The sequence below is a fragment of the Gavialis gangeticus genome, unplaced genomic scaffold (genome assembly GCF_001723915.1).
Source record: "Gavialis gangeticus isolate Ggan-Ray unplaced genomic scaffold, GavGan_comp1, whole genome shotgun sequence".
NCBI classification, from domain to species: domain Eukaryota; kingdom Metazoa; phylum Chordata; order Crocodylia; family Gavialidae; genus Gavialis; species Gavialis gangeticus.
In genome coordinates this window covers 7,408,225-7,418,263 of record NW_017729019.1, presented here as the reverse complement: position 1 = coordinate 7,418,263, position 10,039 = coordinate 7,408,225, and the positions used below count along the sequence as shown (strand labels likewise).

Sequence of the window (10,039 nt, the reverse complement as noted above, 5' to 3'; positions counted from 1 at the left end):
TTCACGGTCAGGGCGGCTAGGGTCTGGAACCAGCTTCCAAGTGAGGTGGTGCAGGCTCCCACCCTGGGGGTTTTTAAGAGGAGGCTGGATGAACACCTTGCTGGGGTCGTTTGACCCCTGTACTCTTTCCTGCCATGGCAGGGGGTCGGACTAGATGATCTGCTCAGGTCCCTTCCGACCCTAGAAACTATGAAACTGCAGGGTTTTCTATAGCGTACCTCAGACAATATTGTGCAGTGCAGTGCAAGCCAATTGCTCCTTGCAGCCACCCCTGCCACACGCAGTCCCAGCCTAGGATTCAAAGTCACAAGCCCCTGATTTTCAGGACAAAGGGCTGTCACTTGACATGAGGACTTGACCCACCCCTTGTGCCCCATATTCCTCAACAGGAAAGGAAAGACAGGTGGATGGTGTCATGGGAGTCTCCTCTTTCTGTCTATCACTGTGATGGTCACTGCATCATAGACCCCTTTAATGTTGCTGCTGAATGAACCAGACTGAGTAGACTCACTTTCCAAAGGCAAAGCACTCCAAAGTCACCGCCTGCCCAGCCAGCGCGTAGGTGTCAGCAGGAAACTTGGCTTTAATGCTGGGCGCGTACTGTCTGGCATCTGCAGAAAGGAAACCAGGGTTGAGGGGGGGTCCAGGGCTTTGAAACTGCACACACAAGACACTAAAGAAAAAGGCTGCGCAAGAATTCAGGAGTGAAAGCACATGTTTAAGTCACAGAGACAACAGCTGCTGCGTGTCTTTCCAGCAACCAACTGCAGGTAGTGCCAGCTTTGCGTGTGGATTTGAACACAGCCCTGGGCTCTGTTCCTGGTTTTGCCAGAGACTCACTGCAAAGTGCTTTGCTTCTCTGTGCCTCAGTCTCCCAGCTGGGAGACAGGACTCATGGTATACCTTTAGACATCAAGTGATGCAAGGCCACCTATCCAAGGCCCAGACTCATTCATTAACAGCACAAGACTGAAATTCCAGCAGCATAAATGCAATTATTCTAATAGGAACTCAGTTAGCCTGATACTGGCAGAGACCTGCTGCACTTTCATTGCTGTGTGATGTGTATATAGCCTAAAGAAGAAAGCCCTATCATTTTTTGCAGCAGGCCTGGCAGGTCACCAAATTTGGGCTCTCTCTGTTCATGGAAAGAAGGTCCAAGAATCCTGGAGCCCTGGCAGAGTGCTCCCTGCCAGGCAGCCCTTTGCTGTTACAAACAGGGAGACAGCTCGTGCACCCATTGACTGCACAGAGAGAGGGGTTATTGCTCAGAAGTGTTGGTTCCAGCGGTGGAAGCTTTTTAGGTCATGAAGAAACCCTTATGCTCTGCTCGGAGACCAATAGGTGCACCTTCTGAAACCCTTATGCTCTGTTGCTCCCATGCAGTAGCGTCTTGTGTAGATGCAGCCACTGAATCCTGAGCCAAAGACCTTGTTTCTGTAATAGCTGTGTACCAGTGCCTCATGGGAGTGACAGTGCAGTCACTGGAACACCACGTACAGGATTCTGCAGTGTTTCCAGCCCATGTCCAGTTCAGGATCTAGCCTAAAGATGTCCTCCTAGATTTTCAAGCTCTCCATGGATTTGCTCTCACCAGCCTCAGGGATGCTTCTGCTCTCTAACTCAACACAGTCTCCCCATTCGTGGTCAGAGAACCACCTCCTCCTCTGCCTCTTGGTATCTCTTCCTCCTCATTGACCTTCCATCTAATTTCCAACTTACTTTTTACTTCTTGTTTATGCCTCTCATTTATTCTCCTGCTGTGTTTTGGAGACTCAGGTTGTGCCATGCTGTCAGGCTGTTTGATAGCAGACTTCAGCTAATTCCCCTATGTGCAGCTTGCCAGCTCTACGGACAGGTGCAGAGTCTTGGCTCCATCTCCTCCTCCCTGCTATTAGGGTAGCAGCTGGATGCACGGGATTGAGAAAGAAGTAAGCCTTGTACTCCTTTTAGCACAGGAGCAGGCAGCAATCCTGTGTGACCCACGAGAAGTCTGCTCACAGCCCAAACCCATTCGGCCTCTGCAAGATTCTTAGGTTTGTTAGGGATGGAGTCGACAAGGCGCACCAAACACGGGGACTGCAGAGAGGAAATCAAAATGGATCTCAGCTGTCATTGTTTTGTGTGCCTCAGGCTGGATAATAAGGTGAGAGACCTCCACGCAAGTAAAATTAAGCTGGTTCTTTACCCATGACTTAGCTACCCAAGGACACAAAGGAAAATTAATCTGAATTAACTAAAGGTGAGACCTGAAACAGGATTAATTAAAATACATTAAACCTCTGAGCAGACGCGCTTATTTAGAGTGAAAGTGGCTGTAACTCAGTTTGGCAGCATTCACTTCCACAGTGCCTGTTCCTCCTCCTCTCTCTCACTGATGGGGAACTGAAGTCAAAACCAGGGTTTGCCCTGCCTTGATGCCCAAAAGAGAATATTCCTAGAGTCACTGAATATGGTGATCACATCTAGACCCAACTTCCTTAGCCTGTTTATGAGAATAATATATGAGATAGTATCAAAAGTGTTATTGAACTCAAAAGTATTTCATATGTACTTCTTCCTCTTTATCCACTTGGTCAGTAATTTATCAGAAAAGGAAAGTAGACAGGTTTGACATGATGTGGTCATGACAAAATGTCACGTTAGCTGTTTTTTTTACTCGTCATATTATCTTCTCAGTATTTGCAAACTGACTGATTAGTAATTTGTCCAGCATCTTTCTGGGGATCCTAGTGAAGTTGACTGATCTGTAATTCGCCGGGTCTTCCTTTTTCCTTCGTAAAAAGTAAGTTATGTATTTGTGCATCTCTTAGCCCCTTGGGATCTCTCCTGTCCTATTCAGGCTCTCAGAGATAGCTGCTAATAGTTCCACGATTATTTTGGATAGTTCCTTTAAAACTCTTGGGTGAATCTCACCAAACCCTTCTGACTTCAACACATCTATGTTATCTTAACTGTTCCTTAATCTGTCGTTCTCACACTCTGGCCTATACTTCTGTGGTCTCATTAAAGTCAGTGTAGTTATGTACATGGTCACAACCTAACATTTTTGCGCAGGCTGAAGCACAGAAGGGATGCAACGTTTTAGCCATCTCTGTATCATCCACTAACAACGATGCACCCATGCTTCCCCTTGTTTTCCTCTTACTCTAATGTAGCATGGAATGTTTTCTTGTTTCCTTTTATGTCCCTCGCTAATTGAAACTCATTTTGTTTCAACCTTTCTGATTTTCCATGCTTGTCCCATTCCTTTATGTGCCCTCATTTCCACTGTTGGTTTGATTCATTTTTGATTTTCTGGTGATTCTGTGCGGCACTTGCTGTAAACTGCTCTTGTTCATGGGTTTCTGATTGCCAGCCTGAATTTGCACACTGGTTTCCAAATAGTTTTCTTGCATGTGACCAGCACGTGATCACATTTCTCCAGTTGCTTGTCGGCAATTCTGAGATTACATTGCAGCTGATTCTGCAGTTTAGCTGTAATTGAAGTGGTTGGTGATCCAACAGCACGGTTGCATTTGTATGGCAGCTGAATAGATGACAGCTTCCTTCTGTGATGCATGTACTTCTTACATCTGCTCAAGCCACATCGCAGCTGGTCTCTTCTTCATTGGAGACTAAAGGTCGGGATTAGGTCCTCAATCCGTGGGTGTCCTGTTGGGTTTTTGTTTTTGTTTCCTGCAGTAGCCGTAGCAATGAGACCTCCTTCTGCAACAGCAGCTCTGCTTTCCATATGATGACTACTTTTCTTTCTGTCTTTTGTGTTGCTTTCCACTCTTACCTATGCCGGACTACGTTCTTTGTTTCTGTTTCACTGCGCGGCTTCCCAGGTTTCTTCAGTGGGAGCTATACACTCCTTCTGGGCCAGTGTCTAGCATTGTTGTGATCCTTTTGGGCAACTTGTCTACCCTTGTAATTGTGATTTCATAGATTTCACAGACATTTGGGCTGGAAGGGACCCCGGAGGATCATCAAGTCCCCTAAGGTTAGATCTATTTGTGTCAACCAACTCTCCCTGCAATCACGTCTCTCTCAAACAATTCTGTCCTTAAATAGCAAGTGTTTTGTATCTCCAAAGTTATATCTGAATTCCACTGTTCCCAGCTCTGTAATATATACCTTTGTTCTTTGGTTTTGGGGAGAAAAAGAGTCTTTTTCTACAGTCTCATTCTTTCTAGGGTTACAGTACTCATCAAACTTACCTATCAGCTGTTTCAGTGTTTCAGGCCTGTTTCCTGAAAACAGGATCTTACCCACTTTTATTCATTTTGTGCTCTCTCATAAGCTGCAAAGCTTTCAAACAGCTCATCTGTCATTTTTTTCATCCTTTGTCCCTCATGGTCAACACATAATGCAGAATCAGTTCTTACTTCTGCGTGTGTGCGGGTTCTTGTTTAAAAATCCAGCTTTCCCGGTGGGTTTGGCTCCTTCCATGCTGCGTGCTTGCTCTTTTTTTAGGTGCCGAAGTGTCTCCTTGTTAGTCCTACTCAGTTCCTCGGTGGGTTCTCACTAACCTGACTGCTGCCACCACGGGTCCTGTACACATGCTGGGTAGTAGCGTGAGATGTTTCCATTTGTGTAAAAACTAAACTGCTCTATTCTTAAGAAAATCCTTTCCACAGCTCTACCTAACGTTCAAGCCACATGTGCGCAGACTGGATTCCTGGTGCCTCTTTCAAACGCTTTCCTCCTGCACTTCTCCCTTCAAGTTTCATGGGATACTACTGCTATGCCCATTCAGTCCTTGGTGTTTCTCTAAGTCTGCCAGCCGAGGCCAAACGTGATGCAGACCCTACAAACCTTACTGACACTCACTGCATTCATTTCTGGCCGGTCACTGATTATGGTAACTATGACTTATTACTGATCTGGGCAAGATCTGAATCAAGCATTGAGGAACAAGAGGCTGCACTTCACATCTCCAGTACCGTGACCCGTCCATCCCTCCCCTTTCATATTTAGCGTGGACGCCCGCCTCCTCTCCCTACATGAAAAGCAACATTTGGCTGGCCCCAAGCTTCCCGTTCACGTCCCCAGAGCACTGACCCTCTGCAACGAGGCTGAGTCGGGCAAACTTGCTGAAGACGCTCTTTGTGATGAAGTCAATGTGGCTAGTAGCAAAGCAGGAGTAGTTGCCCAGGTCTGATGCCTCCGTCTTGGCAATGTAAAGGTTGCCTGTTGTCTGGGAGACAAAGCGCCTTCCATCCCCCGGGATGAAATTGGGAAATTCATTCAGGAGCCATCGATATGACAGACCTGCAGAGGAAAGAGATGGGGATGAAGCAGGAGGAATCTCTACTACCGCAGCAGGTTGCTTTCCAGACTGGCCTAACCATGCACTTGCTCCACAGATGATATTAATTTGTAAGCCGCAACCATTGATTAACAGGACTTGAATGCAAGAGCAGCTCTTGATAAAATAGCTCTCTTAGACTTCTGCACGAGGAGGCCAAACCCACAAGTCAGGAGCTAATTTCTTTTACAGACCCCTTCATGCATCCCTGTCAATCCCTCAGACCATTAGGACCCTTGACATCCCCTCTGCTCTGGGGCATCCTCACTACTGGCACCTTACCTGGGTAGTGCGGAGGGGGGATGCAGGAAAACATCGCTCCCCAACCTTCGGTGATCTTCACAGGGTCTCGTTCCTCTGTAGAGAATTCCTGCAAAACTAAGAATGAAACAGGTGGGTGAATGGCCGGAGCAGCCAGGAAAGGGGTTGCATTTTAACTGGGCATCCCAAGGGAGAGAGACGTTGTGGTCCTGTGGGAAACATTTTTCGTATCATAGCCAAGAAAATTAAACGGAGCAAACTGCACTTAGGTAGGGGCAATGAGGAGACTCACCCCCAACAAGGACTACAGGAAGCCGTGGTCTTTAGTTCCCCTCGCATGAACGTAGCAGGAGGAGTGGAGGAATGATGCTGTTCCTTCCAAGCCCTGCTCCAGACATTCACCTCTGTAGCAGTACACTGGGTTTCCAGTGACTTTGTAGACAGTGCTTCAAAGCCCATTCCTAACATTTCTTGTCTGGTAGCGCATTCAGTTCTCACCATGCTCCCCACAACATGTCCCAGTGGTGCCATCTCCCAACTAATATTTTATGACATTGGGCCCCGTGTTATTTCCAGCAGTGACAGCTCAAGAAAGGGGTTTGTACTCATCCTGTATCACTCCTGCCTGCCTTTTAGGGGGCTTCAATAGCTCTCTTATATTCTTTGCCTTTGTGACAGCATAGATGGATTTTGAAATGGCAGGGTGGTAGAAATATAGTGGCCTGGTAATCTTTCCCATCCAACCCATTAACAAGCAGGGGCTGCGGAAACTTCTCCCTGACCTTCCTGTTTCAACAGAGGAGGTTAAATCTACCCCAGCACAGCAGCTGTTGTGTTCCCTTTATGCTATGGAGATGAACGTGCGACTTACAGCCAAAGCGGACGTAGGCTTCTCTGCTGACAACTGTGCCCCTTGGGTTAGATGCCACACACTGGTAAGACCCAGCATCCTTGGATTTGACTGGGTTGCTTATCACTAGGTCGCCCCCAAACAGCCGGTAACGGGAGTCTGGTTCCATCTTTATCTCTGTGCCGTTCATCTTCCACCTGCCAAGAACAGAGGTGTAAGGCAGAGAGGTAGTGGTCACAGCTGCATGTTCACGTCACGAGTGATAAGGGGTGCTGACTGGCCCCTGGCAGAAGGGCAGCACACAATGGTGTGCATTGTAAGAGGCTGGTTGAATGGTCAGTTGTATCTAGTGCTGGATGAAGTCAATATTTGGTATGCTAGGGTGATGCCAAGAGGGGCAGGCAGATTATCTTTCAGCTGCCTCTGTTGTATGTGTGGGAGAAAAGAACAGGAGCCCAAGGGGATGAGAGGGGCCCAGAGAGTCTGATATTTGTTCCTGCCTCCCCAAGTATAATGTACATGATTAATTTTGTTCATTGGAGCATTGTGTGACTTGTTTTGCCCGGCTGTGTTGGGGTTTGTTTTAGAGCTACCCCAACATTACAGGACTACAGAGGCATGCCAGGGACATCCTGCAGCCAGGCAGGAAAGGCAGCTGGTTCCTTGGGTATTCTGTTCTTTCAAAAATGCTGGTGTATGACTTCAGCGCTGGGGGAAGGCGATGGGTAGATTTCTTAAAGAAAATCCTAAAAAATGGAAAGCAGGGGACAAGCTTCCACACTGTCACCTACCAATCCTGACCTGGAAGGGTGGTAGGACCCAGTGTGTCGCTCAGTCTCCCTTCCTGCTTAAGAGAGCTTAGCTCTGTATTTCCCTCTGCTGAGAGTGCCTGGGAGGGGACTTCTTTAAGGCCAACAACCATCCTTTAAAAGAACTGCCCCCAGTTCCTTTTACATAGAGGCAACCAGCAGCTCTCAGATGGTGACACCTGATGAGATCAGGCTGGATTCAAACTAGCAGCTGAGTAGCATGAAGTCTGCATCCTGTAATCAATACCTGAAGTCCTTCTAAACACTCCATGAAAAACAAGGGGGCAGTTTCAAGCCACTCTTCTTCTGCTTGAAGTCCAGCCCATTACAGCTGGATAAGTAATTCTAGGATCTGTCTCCCTAGGGAGCTTATCAGTGCCCATCGCTGCTGTACCTAGGTATCCTAGAGATGCAGGGCAGACTGGAGAGAGCAGGAAACATCACCTGTATGTGGCAGGAGGACTGGCTCTTGCTCGACAGGCCAAAGTTATCTTCTCTTCTGTTGAGCCTTCAGGAAAGAGCGTGTTGACTGGTTGCTCTTCAAAGATTGGCCCATAGTTCCTCATGCTACTGTGTGGCTGGCACCATACTGCAAAAAAAAATGTGAGATACATGCTGAGGAGACCTTCCAGATCCTCGAGGAGGGGCTCATGGACCCAGATGTTGTCAAGGAGTTTGGTTTTTAAGGCAGGAAAACCAGCATAGCCCTGGAGGGGCCCTGAGCAGAACCAAGCAACTCTGAACCAAGGTCAACCCTCCTGACTAAAACATTGTGTCCTAGACTCTGTAGCCCAGGTGTTGAGTGTTTCCTAAAAAAACTGAACCTGTGGTTGCACACCGTCTCTCCTGAAAGCAGAGGAAACCTCCAAAATAAAATCTGTCAAAGGTCAGTCTGAGCCCAGCAGCCCATCTGGCCAGCATGGTTAAGGCACACCGGGTACTATAGGTAGCAGCACACAAGTGAAACATCCCGCCTGACCTCCCTTGATTCCTCAGCCCAAATGACCCAGCACCCGTTTACAGCTGGGTCAACTGAGAGCAGCCTTCAGGTGAGTCCAGAGTGAGACTGAAACTTGTGCCTTCACAACTATGCCTTGTAGCCCTCAAAATAAAGGGCGTTGCAACCTGCAAACCTCAACCTCTTGTTGGCATACAGCATGAAAAACTCACACAGGAGGATAAGAGAGTCATGTTTTGGCATAGGTGGGCACTGTCCCTTCACTCCCTCTGACAGCTCTGTTCACAGCCAGCAGTCTAATTTAGGAAAATCAGATGGTTAATACTCCAGGACCAGCATACAAAGGAAGTGATAATGATAGGTTACTGGCGGGGCAGCATGGTGTAGTGGACTGGCCACAGGACTAAGAGTTCAAAGCTCTGAATTCTGTTCCTGGCCACTGCTTGTATCAGCATTTTGGTGACACTTTACTTCATTGTACCAGTTAGCTAATTAATTCCTCCACAACTCTCCCTGCAAGGAGGCAAGGTAGTAAGTGCATCACTTGCATGGGTTTGATCAGGAGAGTCTGTTCTTAGCCCTGCTGCCAGCTCACTGAGGGCATTGGGAAAATCACCTTATTCCTCAGCTCGCTCATTTTCAGCATTTCTTTCCAGAACTTGAAACCCGCCATTCCCATCGGATGTGCAAACTGACACTGTGCTCGTTGCACCGTAATTATTAGCTCTATTTTTGTCTCTTACTAGCGGAAGATGAGTGTGTGAACTTACTTGGCAGCCTTCAGCTGCTCTGGGTCTGATTCTGACCTCAGTGCAAGTATCCTGGTGCAAAAACCCCAGTGAGACCAGAATCAAACCCCCTATTGAAGGAAAATAAAAGCTAGGCATATACTGGCTCTTCGCTCAAGCTGCAGTCTTTCAAGGAAGAGGTTTTTGTCCTTGTTCTCTGTTAGTATCTTCATAAGTACAGACTGAGGACTTCTGATGGATTTGTTCTTGTGATCATGAGTGATGATCCTTGAGCTGGATCAGATGCTAATTTTTTTCTTTTGCCACGGTAAGTGAGTAGGAACAGGAAATCTGGAAGGGGTTCTCTTAGGATAAAGGTCACTGTTGGCCCCACAAATGGTCTTGAAATGTAGGTCCAGAGTTTGGCAGATATTTTCACCCAAAAGATGCAGGGAGGTACCTAGTGTGATCTTCAGAAGGTGGCTACATCCCACTGAAATCCAACGGGAGTCAGGTGCTTAGGTCCTTTTGCAAATCCCCCTAGGCACCTCTCTTCAATTTTAGGCATCTAAATACCTTTACAAATCTGGCCTGTAATGCTTGGGAGGTTTGTAGGCATAGACAGAGTTTGCTGGTGAGGCTGTGATGTTTGCCTCCCTGTGGAATAGTTCCTGGGACAGTACTTTGCTCTCTTTCCCAGATACCCTTTACCTGAAGGGATGCTATCTGATCAGACTTCCCCTAGCTTCCCCTTTGCTTTTTGTCACCTCTTTGTTCCTTGATGGCCAGGAGAAGGTCTCTTTCCTTCAGGGAGGTCTTCTATATTCAGAGAGCCAGTGCAGACTACTGGATGTGGGGTAAATCACTTCACATATCTGGGACTCAGTTTCCTCTTATGCAAAATGGACACGCTATCATTTACCTTCCCTGGCTGAGGAATGCATGTGTTACGCTGTAAGTGAGGGTGAGCAATTCTTTTTTATCACATGGTAGCACTACCGGGACCACTTTTGCAGACTTGCTTTATAAACATAAATGAGAATGGAATAAAATTCACCTTGAAAATATATCCTGGATACCTGACACCTTAAAAATACAGCACAGCAGAAGCAGCTAGCAAGAAAAGAGCCAGGAGAGTTT

General features: G+C 47.2%; 1 protein-coding gene across 1 annotated transcript in view; it reads right to left on the bottom strand.

Annotated features, from left to right (window-relative positions):
- CNTN2 (contactin 2) overlaps positions 1–10,039 on the bottom strand; it is a 64,614-nt gene that overhangs the window by 22,266 nt on the left and 32,309 nt on the right. Inside the window, exons 3-7 of the mRNA XM_019513966.1 lie at positions 7,658–7,802; positions 6,426–6,601; positions 5,576–5,671; positions 5,047–5,256; positions 512–611 (exon numbers count right to left, since the gene is read on the bottom strand). Of these exons, the coding sequence (XP_019369511.1) occupies positions 512–611; positions 5,047–5,256; positions 5,576–5,671; positions 6,426–6,601; positions 7,658–7,802 (727 nt within the window). The remainder of the gene's footprint in view (positions 1–511; positions 612–5,046; positions 5,257–5,575; positions 5,672–6,425; positions 6,602–7,657; positions 7,803–10,039) is intronic.